Source organism: Odocoileus virginianus, chromosome 23 (genome assembly GCF_023699985.2).
Source record: "Odocoileus virginianus isolate 20LAN1187 ecotype Illinois chromosome 23, Ovbor_1.2, whole genome shotgun sequence".
Classification (NCBI taxonomy): domain Eukaryota; kingdom Metazoa; phylum Chordata; class Mammalia; order Artiodactyla; family Cervidae; genus Odocoileus; species Odocoileus virginianus.
Window position 1 is genome coordinate 26,669,208 of NC_069696.1, and position 19,243 is coordinate 26,688,450.

Here is a 19,243-nt window from a genome sequence, read left to right on the forward strand (position 1 = left end):
ATCCATTCTAAACACTTGTATTTGACTTATATATGCATCATGTTAACATGTGTTGTAAAAATTTATAGCAACTATACACTTCTTTAAGGCAGTTAAGATAGATGTGAATGTACATACTCAGATGTTTGTGTGTGGAAGGGAGCACCCAGCCACATTGAGAGGTCAGGAGATAGATTGTAACCTGTGAAAAAGGGTTAACAGTAAACTTCGTTGATGGATTCTATTTATGCCTGCTTTCAAAGGATTGATGAATATTTCGGGTATCTGAAAGAAAGAGATTAGGAATTTTTTAAAAAATTATGAAAGTCACTCAGTCATGTCCAACTTTTTGTGACCCCCATGGACTGTAGTCTGGGGAATTCTCTAGGCAAGAATACTAGGGTGGGTTGCCATTCTCTTTTCCAGGGGATCTTCCCAACCCAAGGATTGAACCAGGTCTCCCGCATTGCAGGCAGATTCTTTACCATCTGAGCTACCAGGGAAGCCCAAGAATACTGCAGTGGGTAGGCTATCCCTTCTCCAGGGGATCTTCCTGACCCAGGAACCAAACTGGGGTCTCCTGCATTGCAGGCAGATTTTTTTTTACCAGCTGAGCTATCAAGGAAGCATCTCTTGGCTTAAGTAGCATTGGAACAAAGCTCCAACTACTATTAGGGCTTCCCTGGTGGCTCAGAGGTTAAAGTGTCTGCCTGCAATGTGGGAGACCCGGGTTCGATCCCTGGGTCAGGAAGATCCCCTGGAGAAACAAATGGTAACCCACTCCAGGATTCTTGCCTGGGAAATCCCATGGATGGAGGATCCTGGTGGGCTACAGTCCATGGTGTTGCAAAGAGTCGGACAAAACTGAGCGACTTTTTTTTTACCAGCTGAGCTATCAAGGAAGCATGCTCTTTGCTTAAGTAGCATTGGAACAAAGTTCCAACTACTATTAGTCAAAGTGCAAATACTTAGATATGAAACTGTTGGCCTAAATCCACATGGCCCTGATAATACTAAAGGTCAATAGTCTTTCAGTTAATTAAAACTGATAACGTGTATAAATAGCACATACTGTAGCCCTGTCTAAGGGAAAAATGCAAACAAAGCAGCATTAGCCAGTGTTGTACTGTTGTTTTACGGACAAGCTACTTATTTTATGCCAAGGGCAGATTAAGCAATAGAAATCACCATCTGAAAGCAATGCTCTTTACCATTAATGTGCAGCGTATATTTGAGATGGTCTGTGATGGCTGATAGCACTGAGATCACAGAAGGCTTTTCTCTTGGAGCCAATGAACTTATTTAGCCAGGTATGGCTCCCTTGATCTTTGTCAATTTAGCAAGGGCATTGGTGACCATAGTGTAAATGACTAAGGGAAATGAGCTCCAGCCCATAGAAAAAGAAAAAGAATTTAAATCTCATGTAGTGAATATGTAGAATTAATATATCAACTTTCATATGTCAGTGATGATGATACCAACAGGAAAAATGTGAAGGTGGCAAGGGGAATAGTCATCACAGGTAATTTGCCATCCTTCCACATTGTGAAACATCAATAGTGAAACCTAAACTACTCACATTTACACACTAGAAACATTTGAAAACATAAATTCAAACTCAATAGGGTAACATGCAAATAACTCAACAGGGAATTCAGATGTGGGTAAAAAAAGCTTGCCTCTTTTCCAAAAAATTCCCCTTTAGATCACACATTGTTGATTAAACTACAACACAAAGTAAAACAGTGTTCAGAATCCCTGTTTATATCTTCTCAGCTGAGATTCAGTTCATTTCACTGTTTCCTTTATGATGGAACTAAGGCAGTTGATTCAATGACACCAAGAGGTTTGTTCTGGCAGTCTAGGATAGGTTCATGTCAGCAAAGCTAGGAAGCAAGTGAATATCACCTCCAGCATTTTATGGCCCCACATTATGCACAATAAAAAGAAATAAGAGTGGTGACCAAGGTAGACTGATGATTCCCAAACCTGGCTAATTACGAATCTCATCTGGAAGCATTTGCTAGAAATACAGGTATAAACCCTTTCACTGGGGAGTTTGAGCTATAGGAATCTTACTAATGCCTGAGCAAACCTTGAAAATGATGTGTAGTTACTAAAGAAAAAATTAAACTCAAGTTACAGAATATACCCTTTTGGCTACAGTTTCTTATTATCAAAGGCTAAGATTAGAAGATTGCATTTAACTTTGGATAAGGGATTAATTAGGGAATATTAAAATATTATAAATCATAGACCTCCAAAGAATGGAGTACAAAATAGTCATTTAACATATATTGGAAGACAACCATAAAGACTAATCAATAAACCTTGGAGAAGGTTTATAGACATCCAACTATTTAATCAGAGATGTAACAAAATTTATAGATATAGTTGTTCCACTTAATGAAAACTTCCCAAAAGCCTATATATAAAACTGACTCTATGACTGTGACAGGTGTGAAAAAAAACCGTCAAAGCATAATCAAGTACTGTCTTGTCAACTTGTATTAATTTACATCTGTTGATCAGTCCTGGTTGATGCCCAATGGTATTGTAAGTAAAAAAATAATCATCCTTTTTAATTAAGCAAACAAAAAAAGTAATTTATTATATAATACCAAAGCAGCATATGTTCATAGTAGAAGAAACACAACACAGACAGTGAAAAGTTATAGGCACATGGCTAATGCTAAAATTAATCAATGGACCAATCAACTATCCTTATTAGGGCCTGCTGTGGTTCAGGTACTTGTATTATATGCCAAGGGCACAGAGACAAATAAGACATGGTCCCAGACCTCAAGAATCAGTTACTTAGGAGGATCTTCTCTTATCTATCGAATCTAGAGCAAAGTTGGCTTTTAAATTGATCACAAGGAGCACTTAAAAGCAGAGGGTGCACAGTCCTTTAAGAGGAGAATGTTTTTCTCTTTTAACATTATCAGTAACCTATTTCTATATAAAGCTTTAGGTATTTGTTGCTCTTCACAAATATTAAGGAATTAAAATTGGTAAAAATGATTTGGTTAATTAAATGTAAAATTTGTGATGTGAAATTTGATTAGGTAAAGGCTGGTCTTCTTTTATAGATATATATCTATTTAATAAAAAATTATCTCAAGATGAATCATTTCCATATTCAATAGATCATACATATAACACAATACATGATTAAACAACTCAAGAGATCATCCTTGACTTTATTCAGTCAACTTAGTTTTGTAAACAATTAAACACTCAAGTGACTGCAAGTTATGAGGAAACCAGTGACCACTGAGTTGTAAAAATGGTAAATGTGATTTTCTGTTTAGTGTAATTAGATATGCTTCTGCTGACACTGACTGGATAGCAGTAGAATATTTACAGGTATCATGAGGGATTATTTCAGTGGGTAAATCCTCATTTCTCTTGTTGTATGTGGGTGCTAAGAAGCTTCAGTCGTGTCCGACTCTTTGTGACCTGATAGATCATGGCCCACCAGGCCCCGCTGTCCATGGATCCTCCAGGTAAGAACACTGGAGTGTGTTGCCATGCCCTCCTCCAGGGGATCTTCCCGACCCAGGGATTGAACCCTCATCTCTTAAGTCTCCTGCCTAGGCAGGTATATTCTTTACCACTATTGCCACCTGGGAAGCCCTTTCTCTGTGATACCGAATATATAACTTGGTAAAAAAAACACTGTGTAAATTCAACCTTACAAAGCATTTGCATGCCAGAAACACTTTGAGTAGATTGGTGGAACATTTAGAAAATATTTTGAAGATCAAATCAACAGTTATTGATTCTGTTCTGTTTAACTTTCAGGGAAGAATTAAGAAGATTTTTCTCCTAATGAAGTTTTATATATCTAACGAGTTGACAGTTTGTACTAAGTAACATAGAACACTTTTGTCCATCCTTGTGAAACTTATTTTAGGTAAACATCAAGACTCTAAATTCAGGTGAAGGCCCAGGCATAAGTTCTGCATGAGTAAGTATACAAATTTTCCAAGCATGAATACACAATACAATAAACTGAACACAGGAACTATAGAAAGGGAGCTTACATTCTCTTTTTCCATCAGTTATAATTCTTCAAAACCTTACAATGCACATAGACCCTCACGTGAAAATCAATATTGATACAAATGTATCAAATGTACAAAACTGCAGTATAAATCTTTGGCTGCTAGCATGACAGGGAAAGTAACTTTTAGTGTTTTTTCAGTTTATTAATTTACATTTAAGAAAGCATGACACTAATATCTCATAAATTTTGATGCACCTTGAATATGCACATTAAAATCAGAATAAAATTTTGATACAGTCTTTACATGTACATTAAAATTAGAGCAGGAGCAAATATATACCTGTGTTACACCACTGGGCATAACTGTTTAAAAGAAATAGGCATTCTTCCACCTAGAAATGGACACATGTTTTACATATATTTGTATGTCTACCTATGTTTATATATGTATGTATGTTTGTATAGATATATCCTGTGAAAATAAGGCCACTTGCTTATGCTCTCCAGTCTTGAATAATGTGGAATTTTAGGGCCTGAGGATCATAAACACATCTAATGATTAATTAAACCATGGAAAGCTGTAGTGACCTGTCACTGAAGAGTTGAGCCTTATTACTTTTTGAACTTCAGTCTGGAAAAGCACATTATGCTCGATATCTTAAGAACCCTCCTCTTACTAGATAAGGAAAAATGGAACCTTGGGTATAATTTGTCAAAATTTCAAACTCTTATGATCATTCTAATGAAGGTTTTAGATTTACAGAGTTATTATAAATGTAATAATAACTTCTAGTCTTGGTGACCAGAAACAATTTAGATGAAAAAGAAGAGACTTCTATAAGAAATGTCAGTATTATTAATGTTGATGAATATAGGACATATTCTCAGACAGTAAATAATGAATTTGAGTGTTTCATTTTCTAACTGATTAGAAAACCTGTCCTCCTTTTAATTTCTTCCAATAATATCTGGAAACACCAACAAAAAGGAAATATATTCTTACAAATAAGAGTAAAATAATACTGAATGCTAATTGTAACTTCTATGCTTGAGAGATATTTTCCAGACTTAAGCAGAGTAGTTGATTTACCACTTAGAGTAGCTTACTTGTTTGAATACAATTTGTTATTCTGAAAGATAATGTGGCTTAATCTTTAGAAAAACATCAGTAATGAACATAATAAGCAGTCACAGATTAGAAAACAAAGCAAAACAAAGAAAACAGGAAGAAGAAACATCAACATAGGAAATGCAATATTCACTGGTACAGTGATATTGTTACTAATTACAAATTCCACAACATAACAATTAAACTTCACAAAAGTGTGTAAAAGTTTAAGATGCCACTTTCCAAAGGCCAACCTGATGATCCATTAAGTAGGTTATGAGAGCATTGTTTTAAATACAAGCATGGTTTTAAGACATTCCGTCACATGTCTGCACGAACAAAAGAAGCGAATACTCCATCTTCCCGGGCCAAGAGACTTTCTGGAGTGTCATATTCTAAAATATTTCCTCGCTTCATCACAATAACTAGGTCTGCCGTCAGAATAGTGTGAACCCGGTGCTGTGAGTGAGAAAAGAATAAATGTATTCGTTATAAATTTCAGGGCACCAGCCAAAGCAATGGAAAATGCATATTTCACTGTTTATATAAGGGCATTTCTTTATCTTGGGCACAGCCCTTCTTTTTCTTTCTTATGTAAAGTATGATTTATTTACATACTTTTAAACACCAGCCAGTATGACTGGGTATTATATAGGCTGTATTAGATTGAGTGTACCTAATATAGTAGTTTCATCATTTTCACAGAATTGTGAATAGGATAACAAATGTTTGTCAAATAATTAAATGATAAGAAGAGTCACTGTGAACCAGTTTGGTTATAGTTTAGTCTAGACTAAAATTAGCTTTTTAGTAAAGTCAACTAATTCCCTGGGATAACACACAATTTGAAGAACCCCGGAAGGTGGTTTAATTCTGAGAAAACCATATGGGGAAGTCCATTCTGGCATGCAGTGTTAAAAGGTATTATCCAAGACTACGTCGGCATGCTGTCTTTTTGTCTTTAGAGATCACTGCCACCCACTCAGTCATTTTCTCTTCCCACATGGTACCTTTTGGAAAGAAGCTCTAGTGTTAGTAATTAATCATAATAAAAATTACCACTTCCTGAACATATATTATACATTAGCTACTCTGCACGCATACTTGTTAATCATCAGAACATTCCACAAATGTGGGTGTTAATCTCTCCACTTTATGGGCGAGACCACTGGGGTTCATAATAAATAAAGCAAAATCAGATCACACAGATAGTAAGTAGCAGAATCAACATCCAAACCAGGCTCATTCACTTCGGAGCTACTTCTACTCTGCCATAAGATGTTTTGTTGGGAGAATCTGGTCCTTCAGAGGGTTGTTCACCTGTCATTATTAGCGTCATGGTTAAGAAGGCAAGCTCCGAAGTCAGAATGGATTCATGTTTTGGTTTCCCCACCTGTTAGCTGTGCAATCTTGAGCAACAAACTTAACTTTCGTATGCCTTAACTTTCACATCAGTAAAATGATGGCTGGGGAATGGTGGTGAGGATCAAATGAGATAATGCATGAAAAAATAATTCAGCACTTTGTCTTTGCAGTGAGCCTTTTCGCTACTCTTGCTAAGTGAAGTGCTGTCCAATAGAAATATAATGTGAGCCACAAATAGGTGGCACATGTAATTTCAAATCTCTTAGGAGCCATATTTTACAAGCACAAATAAACAGGTGGAATTTGTTTTAGTAATGTACATTAGTAACAACCCAAAGTTCAACCTAGGGTGGTCCCCAAAGCAAAAGCTTATCCCTTGCCCTGGACCTGAAGACGGGGTAGACTCAGTGTTCGTGCTTTCAGAAAAGCAAGCAGTCTTGGTTGGAACTCACAACTAAGGGGTAAAGCAGCACATATATGGAGTGTGATAAAGATGCCAGCTTAGAACATGCACCACTAGTTTCAACATCCATAGACAAACCTGTATCATTCACTAAATACTGGTAATTAATGGACTTCCCTGGTGGCTCAGATGGTGAAGAAACTTTCTACAATGCAGGAGACCTGGGTTTGATTCTTGGGTGGGGAAGATCCCCTAGAGAAGGCTACCCACTCCAGTATTCTCACCTGGAGAATTCCACGGACAGAGGAGCCTGGCGGGCTACAGACTACAATCCATTGGGTTGCAAAGGGTTGGACATGACTGAGTGACAAACAATGGTATACATTTAAGATATCACACTTTAAAAGACAATTTTTATCTTTAAGAAAGGGCCAGAGCCCCTTGCATCTCCAGGCATTTAGAAAAAAATAAACTTAATGAGCTGTTTAATGTCCGCTGTTCATTTCCTTCAAAAAATTAGCTCTTCAACAACCATATTACAGATATTTTTAAAAACTTAGCTTTCAAACCCATAAGTAGGATATTATAAATATTGCCTTGATATTCTAAAATGTTGCTTATTTTTTAAAATGTTGAAAAACTTGGCCTATAGAAGTAAATATATCTGGTGTTTATTCCATTACTCCAAATTAATTTCTGCTTGACAAAGTGTCAACTGCCATAGCATTGGTGAAATTTTCAAAATACTCCAGAGAAATAAACCTCAACAAGACTGAAGTATAGATTACTTCCATTAAAAAAAGACACTCACTATTTGGGGGCATGAGGACTTATTTTTAGAAACCTGAGAAAGTTATCTTCTAAAGTTATTCCACAATTTTCAGTGGCAGTTAACAAAAGTAACAGAACAACTTTTATCAGGGAAGGAAAAATAGTTAATCTTAATAAATTCATTTATTTATTTATTGGCTGCACCACACAGTGTGTGGGATCACAGCTTCCTGACCAGGGATCGAACCTGTGCCCTCTTTGTTAGAAGTCAGTGTTTTAACTGATGGACCACCAGCAAAGCCCCAATTACTCTTAATAGTTGTTGTTTAACTGCTAAGTCATGACTGACTCTGGTAACCCCACTGACTGTGCTCACCAGGCTCCTCTGTCCATAGGAGTTCCCAGGTGAGAATACTGGAATGGGTTCCCATTTCCTTCTCTAGGGGATCTTCCCAACCCAGGGATGGAACCCACATCTCTTGCATTGGCAGGTGGATTCTTTTCCACTGAGCACCAGGAAAGCCCAACAGAGCTGATGAAGCTTTTAACAGAGTTGAGGAGTATTATACAAGGGATGTACCACAAGTTGGCTCTCCCTCTTATGAGCCTGGTAAAAGGAGCTGGGCCCACAGCATTTGGTCCTTTCCCACAATTTTCTGTGTCTGGGGAAAGAGCTCTTGGTATCCTGGTGGCCACCTCCACACTAGGTGGTCTTGAAATGAAGAATGGGTGAAAGACATACAAGTAAACAGAAAAGTATTCAGTGAATGTAGAAAAGCAGAAATCAGGTGAGATACGTAATTTTTTGGTGAAAATATACAAATTATGCTCAAGAAATCTTCCAGCTGTCAACTAAATGGGACCACCCATCAGTACCATGCTTCATGTAGAGCAGATAAAAATAGTCTTCGGAGTAGGCAAGGGTCTGCTTTTCCCCCTTTTAACCTGCCTTTTTAAGGGGAACAGGAAGCTCTTTCTCCTCATCTCTCCAGTGAGAAAATTCTTGAAAATGTTATAAAATTGTTTTTCAAGTTAGCCAATTTTCTCAAGTCTCCCTGTAGGCAACTCCAGGGCAGAAGGAATCAGAGAGTTCACTGGAAAAGTAAAAGAAAGTGCTATCTCTTTACTTAGGCCCAGTTTACAGAAGGAGAGCCCTGATGGGGAATCGTTTCCAGCTACCTTGAGAAAGCTGCACTTCAAGGGTGCTCTTTCTTTTTTAATGTTTTTATTTATTTGTTTGGCTGCACTGGGTCTGTGATGCAGCAGGCAAGATCTTTGACCTTCACTGCAGAACACTAAATCTTTAGTGGTGGCATGCAAACTCTTAGTTGCAGAATATGGGATCTAGTTCCCAGACTGGGGATTGAACCTGGGTCCCCTGCATTTGGAGCATGGAGTCTTAGCCACTGGACCACCAGGGAAGTTCTAAGGGTATACTTTCTCCCATGCATCATTCACAAAACCAGAAGAACAAGTGAGCACTTCACACATAACTCCTATGACTCAACTGTTAAAAACTTAATTATTGAGCAAGGCATTCTTCAGGGCAGGTAAGGAATGTGTTTGGTACTTTAAGGACAGTTACAGAACATCTCCAAGGAATAGTGAAATTGGTCCTTAGGATAGAGGTAAATCTGGGTACAGGTTTTCTCTCAAACTTACAGCTATTGTAACAATGATGTGGTCTGCAAAAGCTGTCAAGGCCACTTTCTGCCAGACCACTCTCTCTGGTGCATTGATACATTTGAAAATATATGCAAATGCCTCATTGGTATTGAGCACAACAGAAGCACCCAGTTGAGCTGATTTGTATAATAACACCTTGTAGTTAGTTCCCTCCCCCATCCCTCCCCTTTAATCTGCATTCTTCTTGCCTTACTGTGGGGGAGGTGGCTAAGATAACTACCAGAGAATGGGATACTTGGCAGGGTAGCTCCTGATGTTTACTTGTTGGTCATCACCAAAGTGGAAAAGAGGCCATTCTTGATAGCAAGCAAGTTTGGAACAGTATCACACTCTACTAATATACCCTCAGATAAGACTAACACAAGGCCTGCATCCAAAATAGAAGAGACACGGTGCTGGAGAGAAAAGAAAAATGGAAAGGAAAGAAGAGAATCAGCAAGAGGGAAATGTCCAAGCAATTCATTTTAAAAAGACTCTTGTTAAATTTTAAGCCTGTCAGTAAGAACCCATCCATCTGCAAAGAGGCAGAGACAAAACCATGGCCTCTTTGCAGTAATTTGTAATGAGCATTGCAAACACTTAAGCAAGTCTTCAATTTGATCAGGGCTATCTAAAAATCAGAGAATGTATCTGCTGGTAACTCACGGACTTCTTGCAAACAGCTGAGTAAACAGGAACACAGAAATTAAGTGTAAATAGTATCAGCAATCAAACTGATGAATTTTGCTTCTGAAACTGATCATCAGACAATTCGATTATTCAAACAAGAATGATCCCATATGAACTACCGTCTATATCTGGTAAAATAGTACAGTCCATGACCTGCTGGAATTCTGAAATTTAGAATGCTCTTTCATTGTGAACTAGGAGAGGAAAGTAGAGCAGACAGCTTGGGGAAAAAACAGTGTAACGGCTTTCAAAGCATGGCAATTTTTTTTTTCTTTTTTTTGCACAGATACAGAAATATTAGCAGAGAAATACATGATTTAACATAAGTATACTTTTAATTGCCCCCAAATAAAGAATACTGAATCTTCAAAAATCAACCAAAGAGGAGTAAATCAACGTTGTCTCCTATACTTACAGCTATTGTAACAACGGTGCGATCTGCAAAAGCTGTCATGACCACTTTCTGCAAAATGTTTTCCTGCCAAAAAATAAAAATAGAGTCTGAATTTTCTCTGGACTCCTTTCCGTTGCCAAAGTATTTTGTCCCCAAGAACAATGCTTCAACATGCCCAATCTCTTCTGAGAATTCTCACTCCTATCTTTTGCAGAAGGTCTAACAGGGAGCAGTGCCCAGCAGGGAGCTCAGGCTGGGTTCTGCAGTGTCTTCAAAATGCAAAGAAAACTCAGCTGATTAACTAGGAATGGCTGATAGATTTAGTGCCAGGAAAATGAATGAGGAAAATGAAACCAAATGGGTGGGGAAATGCTCACTTAAGGTTATGCCACAAAAAGGATGTATTCAAAACTAATAAAACCCTAAAACAGTGTTAAGTTTGGGGTCAGAAAAGGAGAAAATAAAATACATGCCAAAAATTTGGATTTTGACCCATAAAAGTACATTCCTGGCAGGAACTATTTTTATTCCCACCACAAACCATTGTTGTTGTTCAGTCGCCAAGTCACGTCTGACTCTGCGACCCCATGAACTGCAGCATGCCAGGCTTCCTGTCCTTCACTATCTCCCTGAGTTTGCTCAAACTCATGTCTATTGAGTCAGTGATGCCATTCAACTATCTCATATTCTGTCGTCCCCTTCTCCTCTTGCCCTCCATCTTTCCCAGCATTGGGGTCTTTTCCAATGACTTGGCTCTTCACATCGGGTGGCCAAAATATTGGAGCTTCAGCATCAGTCCTTCCAATGAATATTCAGGGGTGATTTCCTTTAGGATTGACTGGTTTGATGTCCTTGCTGTCCAAAGGACTCTCAAGAGTTTTCTCTAGCACCACAGTTTGAAAACATTAATTCTTCAGTACTCAGCCTTCTTTATGGTCCAAATTGTTATTATATTTTAAAAGATATCAGGGGTAAAGATTCTTCCTCTCTCCTCAATAAAAAGGCTCAGTTACCGAAGTCTTTATGTGAAGTTATTTCTTCCAATCACATGACTTATTGCCAATTAATTCATTCTTATTCTCCCCTTTTCTCTCTCTCTCTTGTTTCTGTTGAGGCAGTACTATCCTTATAATAACCCACAATGTTATAAGAACTTAGTAATTAAAACTAATTTTAATGTAGTTAGATTTAGCAAAATGGCTTCATTAGAAACAACTTCATTGCTTTAAATTATCTTAACTTGGAGAAGATTTATAACTTTGTATAGATACTTTAACTGACTGCGCTCTATGCTCGGTTGCTCGGTCTGATTCTTTGCGACCCTATGGGCCGTAGCCCACCAGCCTCTTTCTGTCCATGTGATTTTCCAGGCAAGTATACTGGAGTGGGTTGCCCTTTCCTCCTCCAGGGGATCTTCTCTACCCAGGGATCAAACCCGCGTCTTTTGTCTCTTCATTGCAGGCAGATTCTTTACCACTGAGCCACCAGGGAAGCCCAGTTTAACTAATTAGTCTTAATACAAAGAAAGGAAGCCTGGCGTGCTGCAGTTCATGGGATCACAAAGAGTCGGACACAACTTAAGTGACTGAACAACAACAACAATACAAAGAAATGATGTCAAATTAACATCTCTATATATAATTGGCTCTTAATAATCTTGAAGCTGTTTCATCTTTCTGGATAGTTTAATTCAATCTAAAGTATACAGCAAGAAAAGAAATGGTTTTTTTTTGTCCTTTCTGATGCCAAACTTTTAATATCAAGTTCACTTTTATAAGAACAACATTAATAGATATCTCATAACATTTCCAGTTCAATGTGACATTTTCCCCACTCAGTCACAACCTTCACACAGATCCTTCTTGGACATATTTGATGTTTTTTAAGATTTTAATTTTCATTTTATATTGGAGTACAGTTGATTTGTAACGTGTTAGTTTCAAGTATACAGCTAAGTGATTCAGTTATATATATATACATATATCCATTCTTTTTCAGATTTTTTCCCTTTTTAGGTTGTTACAGAATATTGAGTACAGTTCCCTGTGCTATACAGTAGGTCATTTTTTGATTATCTATTTTATATATAGTAGTGTGTATATGTTAATCTTAAACTCCTAATTTATCCCTCCCCTTATTTGACACTTTTAAATGATCTCTTTCAAAAGGCAAAGTTTCTGCCTTATTACCATCAATACATTGAGAGGGCCATTATTAATTCTAGCCAGTATTAATTTAGTGAATCCCTCTTCAAATTCAATTAGAAAATGATTGGTTTTGATTATCAATAGATTCTATTAAACAGTGATTTGCATATTTCATTTTAGAACTTCCATGGCAACATACCTGAATACTTGAATACAGGACAGCAGTCTCATCAACTGAGCCCTGGAATTTTACTCTCTTGAGGATTAATCAAAAAGTGGCAAATTTATTTAATGCTTATTGGACAACAGGAGCATCATTAAAACAAGAGTCAAGTCTACTTTACTGAAATTCTCAACGTGCTATACCACTAGTTGATCAAGGAGGTAGTTGAGAAGACACTGAAAAAAATAGTCCTGAGGATATTCAGAACGCAGTCTGGAAAAATAAATTGTAATTTTTGCATGCATTTCTTGGACTCATCATTTGAAAGCAGCTTAGATGATGCACTCACTGTGGCCATGTCAATGGAAGCTGTTGCTTCATCCATGATGAGAATACTGCTTTTGCGGACAAAGGCCCTGGCAAGGCAGAACAGCTGTCTCTGTCCAACGCTAAAATTCTCCCCACCTTCAGTGACAACTGCATCTAAATGAAAAAAAAAAAAAGCAAGGACTTCACTAAAGAAATGATATTAACACTTCCTTTAGGCAACATAGTGGAAAACACAGGATGTCCTAGAAAAACCTATTGACATCACTTTGTACTGGTGCAAGGATTTCCTTTTGGAAAAAACAAAGAGGAACTTTACTTGGGGAAAATGAAGATGATCCTGGGCCATCTTATGTTTGACAATAGGTGGTAAATTGTCTCCTTATAGTAGGACATAAAATGCTGTTAAACATTTTAAAGACTGGAAGACCTTCAAGATGATTTAATTATCTGATGTAATTATCCAAGGCCCAGAGAAATGAAGTGACTTGCTCAAGATCATACAGATAACTGGTAGCAGAGCTTAGTGAGAAACAGAATATTCTCAACTCCAATACCTATTCTCTTTCCATTATATCATCCCCTTGGACTCTAAGCTCCAAGTCGGTAAGGACTTATTAATGAATCCCCAGTACTTATCAATGAACATCTGACATAGCACCTGAATAGAAAACCTTGTTGCATGGATAAGTGAATTATGTCCTCATTATAGTTTCCTTTTTTTGGTTTTCAACCACATTTTATAAACTACTGCTGTGAGTTTAGCTTAAATTCTATTTCCAAGATGATCTATTTAATTAGGATTCACAGACATTGTAGTAGGGCTCCAAGGGGCAATTTCTATTGATTATTGTCTTACTGCTTCAAATTCTTATAATTTCTCATACTTGGGGACTATGCATATATTCTCCAAATATTAATGTATATAACAAATAAAAAGGAAGCAGGGAATGATGAATGTTCTTCACTAGAACTGGTCTGAACCAGATCATTACCAAACCATTGAAGCAATCTTTATTAAGACAATGAGCATAAACAGCATTCAATTACAGAGCATAAATATAATTCCTTGTTGCTTACACTGTCCCATAATTCCCAAATACTATGCCCACAATTCAAAACAGGTACATTCAGGTCTCATATTGGTGAGGAGAACTATATAGATATAATTATCTTTCCAAGTACTAATGGGGGAAGGGCAGAGTCTGAAAATCACTAGAGGAAAAAGATCTACAAGCATTATCTCAAGTAGACTTTTCAATTTTTCAAGTGCTTGCTAGACTTTCCAGAGAAGACATCAAAAATTATTATGGGAAAGTTCATCCAGACCTCTGGAATTATTCCCATTGTCTGACACTGGCAAGGTCAATAAAACTATCCTTAAAGACATGCTGTCTCCACTTTGTTGTGGATGTCTTTTCCTTTGGACTGAATTATAATCATAAAAGGTATTGTTTTTGAGTAGGCCCCACTTCCCAAATAAGCTAACAAATAAATATAATTTTATTCTGTAGGTTGATTAAAAAAAATTAGATGGCAACAATATAATTTGGCAACTACATATTAAGCATTAAAATTAGAATATCAACCATTATCTTTCAGATGCTTTCTTAAATGAGTTTAGATTTTAAGGAAACAGAAGTCCAAAACTACAGATGTTCACTTTCATGAATGAAAGACTATATCATGAACTCTCCCTTGTTTCATTAATCATGTTTTTCTTTTGTTATTCATGTTGTTCTTTTGTTTTTGTCATCAATTATTTGCCAGAAATTATACTACACGGCAAATAGATGGGGAAACAATGGAAACAGTGGCTGACTTTATTTTTGGGGGCTCCAAAATCACTGCAGATGGTGACTGCAGCCATGAAATTAAAAGACGTTTACTCCTTGGAAGGAAAGTGATGACCAACCTAGATAGCATATTAAAAAGCAGAGACATTACTTTGCCAACAAAGGTCCGTCTAGTCAAGGCTATGGTTTTTCCAGTAGTCATGTATGCATGTGAGAGTTGGGCTATAAAGAAAGCTGAGAGCTGAAGAATTGATGCTTTTGAACTGTGGTGTTGGAGAAGACTCTTGAGAGTCCCTTGGACTGCAAGGAGATCCAACCAGTCCATCCTAAAGGAGATCAGTCCTGTTCATTGGACTGATGTTGAAGCTGAAACTCCAATACTTTGGCCAACTGATGCATAGAGCTGACTCATTTGAAAGGACCCTGATACTGGGAAAGATTGAGAGCAGGAGAAGAAGGGGGACGACAGAGGATGAGATGGCATCACTGACTCAATGGACATGGGTTTGGGTGGACTCTGGGAGCTGGTGATGGACAGGGAGGCCTGGCGTGCTGTGGTCCACGGGGTCCCAAAAAGTAGGACATGACTGAGTGACTGAACTGAACTGATGCTACCTCTGGGGCTGAATTCATATCAGGGATCTAGAAAGCTTCCACATGCCATGGAGCAACCAAGCCCATGCGCCACAACTACTGAGCCTGTGCTTTAGAGCCTGAGAGCTGTGGCTACGGAAGTCCTCGCACCCTGAAGTCCAGACTCCACAAGAGAAGCACTGCAACGAGAAGCTGGGGCACCACAAATAAACAAAAAAATATAAGGAGCGTTAGTGCCAGAACTATGTAATTCTAGAATAAAAGGTAGATATGTAGAATTCATTGCATATATAAAAAAATAAATGCATCATTTAGAAAATATACCTAGACCTCCTGGTAGGGATTTGACCATGTTCTTCAACTGAGCAATTTCAAGAGCTTCCCAGAGTCTGTCATCTGTGCATTTGCATTCTGGATCTAAGTTAAATCTGTAGGAAAAAAAATCAGTTAGTGAATAAATTTCAAAAATGACTGTTTAATGTATGCTTGCTTATTGCTGTTCTTCCCTAAAGATGGAAATCCTATTTGTTTTGGCTCTTGCTGTATGCCCAGAATCTACAACAGTGCTTTAGGATAGAACAGGCATTCACTTCATGCTTGTTAGGTGAATGAATGATCTGAATTTTATGAGCAATGGTTTTCTGATGACATAATTAGTAAGTTTGAATTAATTATATGATTTGATAAAATTCATTAAATTAGATTCATCCACCTTCATATTACATTTTTTGGGAAAATCTCTAAGAAATATTTTAAAATTTATTTTATTTAAAAAAAATTTTTATTGGAGTACAGTTGCTTTACAATGTTGTTAGATTCTGCAAAGTGAATCAAGTATATGTATATGTATATATCCCTTCTTTTTCAGATTAACTTCCCATTTAGGTCACCACACAGAATTGAGTAGAGAAAATCATAATTCCAAAAGATACATGCACCCCAACGTTCACTGCAGGACTATTTACAATATCCAGAACACGGAAGCAATCTAAATGTCCATCAACAAAGGAATAGATAAAGAACATGTGGCACATATACACAATGGAATATTACTCAGCCATAAAAAGGAATGAAATTGTGTGATTTCCAGAGACACTGATGGACCTAGAGACTTACACAGAGTAAAGTCAGTCATATTTTGTTCAGTGTAACTTGAATGGTATCTAGCTAATCATTCCTACAGAACTAATGTTAAATACATAGATCTATATGGAAACACGCAATGCTATTTCATATGAGTTATGCTGTACAAACCAGAGAAACAGTATTCATAGTAAATATATTCAGAGATGGAGATTCCTATCATATTGCTAAATAGTCTGGTACACCTTCAGTTAAAACTGAAGTAATTTTACAATGTGGCTCGGATCATGAACTCCTTATTGCAAAATTCAGGCTTAAATTGAAGAAAGTCTTCTTGATAGCTCAGTTGGTAAAGAATCCGCCTGCAATGCAGGAGACCCCGGTTCGATTCCTGGGTCGGGAAGATCCACTGGAGAAGGGATAGGCTACCCATTCCAGTATTCTTGGGCTTCTGTTGTGGCTCAGCTGGTAAAGAATCCACTTGCAGTGCAAGAGACCTGGGTTCGATCCCTGGGTTGGGAAGATCCCCTGGAGAAGGCAAAGGCTACCCACTCCAGTATTCTGGCCTGGAGAATTCCATGGACTGTGTAGTCCATGGGGTCACAAAGAGTTGGACACAACTGAGCGACTTTCACTCACTTCACTCACTTCTTCAGGGAAAAATACTAGACCATTTAGGTATGACCTAAATCAAATCCCTTATGATTTTATAGTGCAAGTGACAAAGAGATTCAAGAGATTAGATCTGGTAGACAGAGTGCCTGAAGAACTATGGACAGAAGTTTGTAACACTGTGACCACATCACCCCCAAGAAACAAATGCAAGGCAAAATGGTCATCTGAGGAGGCCTTACAGATAGCTGAGAAATGAAATAAGTGAAAGGAAAAGGAGAAAGGGGAAGATATACTTAACTGAATGCTGAGTTCCAAAGAACAGCAAGCAGAGATAAGGAAGCATTTTTAAGTGAATAATACAATTAGAGGAAAACAATAGAATGGGAAAGACTGGAGATCTCTTCAAGAAAATTAGAGATACCAAGGGAACATTTCATGCAAAGATGGGCACAATAAAGGACAGAAATGGTATGGACCCAACAGAAGCAGAAGAGATTGAGAAAAGGTGGCAAGAATACACATAAGAACTTTACAAAAAAAATTCTTAATGACTCAGATAACCACTAAGGTATGGTCACTCACATAGAGCCAGACATCTTGGAGTGTGAAATTAAGTGGGCCTTAGGAAGTATTACTATGAACAAAGCTAGTGGAGGTGATGGAATTCCAGCTGAGCTATTTCAAGCCCTAAAAGATGATGCTATGAAAGTGCTGAACTCAGTATGCCAGCAAATTTGGAAAACTCAGCAATGACCACAGGACTGGAAAAGTTCAGTTTTCATTTCAATCCCAAAGAAAGGCAATGCCAAAGAATGTTCAAGCTTCTGTACAATTATGCTCATTTCACATGCCAGCAAGGTAATGCTCAAAATCCTTCAAGTTAGGCTTTGACAGTACACAAACTGGGAACTTCCAAATGTACAAGCTGGATTTAGAAAAGGCAGAGGACCCATAGATCAAATAGACAACATTCGCTGGATTATAGAGAAAGCAAGGGAATTTGAGAAAAATATCTTTATCTGCTTCATTGACTATGCTAAAACTTTTGACTGTGTGGATCACAACAAACTGTGGAAAAATTCTTAAAAAGATAGGAATACCAGACTACTTTACCTGCCTCCTGAGAAACCTGTATGCAGGTCAAGAAGCAACATGTAGAACCAGACACAGAACAATGGATTTGTTCAAAACTGAGAAAGGAGTACGTCAAGACTGTATATTGTCACTCTACTTATTTAACTGACATGCAGAGTACATCATGCAAAATGCTGGACTGGATGAATCACAAGCTGGAATCAAGACTATTGGGAAAAATGTCAACAATGTCAGATGTGCAGATGATACCACCCTTATGGCAGAATGTGAAAAGGAACTAAAAAGCATCTTAATTGGGGTAAAAGAGGAGAGTGAAAAAGCTTGCCTAAATCTCAACATTCAAAAAACCAAGATCCCATCACTTTATGTCAAATAGATGGGGAAACAGTGGCAGATTTTATTTTCTTGGGCTCCAAAAATCACTGCAGATGGTGACTGCAGCCATGAAATTAAAAGACATTTACTTTTTGGAAGGAAAGCTATGACAAACCTAGACAGCATATTAAAAAGCAGAGATATCACTTCGCCAACAAAGTCAAAGCTATAGTTTTTTCCAGTAGTCATGTATAGATGTGAAAGTTGGACCATAAAGAAAACTGAGTGCTGAAGAACTGATGCTTTCAAATTGTGGTGCTAGAGAAGACACTTGAGAGTCCCTTGGACTGCAAGGAACTCAAACCAGGCAATCTTAAAAGAAATCAACCCTGAATATTCATTGGAAGGACTGATGCTGAAGCTCCAATACTTTGGTCACCTGATGTGAAGAGCTGACTCAGTGGAAAAGACCCAGATGCTGGAAAGATTGCAGGCAAAAGGAGAAGAGGGCAGCAGAGGATGAAATAGTAGGATGGCGTCACCGACTCAATGCACTAGAATTTGAGAAAACTCTGGGAGATAGTGGAGGACAAAGGAGCTTGGAGTGTTACAGTCCATGGGGTCACAAAGAGTCAGACATGACTGAACGACTGAGCAACATCAACAAAGGGTGGGCTTCTTTAGGTTAATTCAGCCATTCTAAGTGCCTTAATCCAAACGG

The 19,243-nt window shown here is 37.7% G+C and overlaps 1 protein-coding gene across 4 annotated transcripts in view; it reads right to left on the bottom strand.

Annotated features, from left to right (window-relative positions):
- Window positions 1-2,559: 2,559 nt before the first annotated feature.
- Window positions 2,560-19,243, bottom strand: part of ABCC9 (ATP binding cassette subfamily C member 9) — a 148,999-nt gene continuing 132,315 nt past the window's right edge. For 2 of the 4 annotated variants that reach the window (XM_070453747.1, XM_070453745.1), the window contains 5 exons: window positions 15,739-15,842; window positions 13,047-13,180; window positions 10,409-10,471; window positions 9,545-9,719; window positions 5,475-5,558 (listed from right to left, as the gene is read on the bottom strand). In XM_070453747.1, the coding sequence (XP_070309848.1) occupies window positions 9,582-9,719; window positions 10,409-10,471; window positions 13,047-13,180; window positions 15,739-15,842 (439 nt within the window). In that variant the 3' untranslated portion in view covers window positions 5,475-5,558; window positions 9,545-9,581. Of the gene's footprint in view, window positions 5,559-9,544; window positions 9,720-10,408; window positions 10,472-13,046; window positions 13,181-15,738; window positions 15,843-19,243 lie in introns of all 4 variants that reach the window. The other 2 variants (XM_070453746.1, XM_070453744.1) reach the window with 1 other exon arrangement.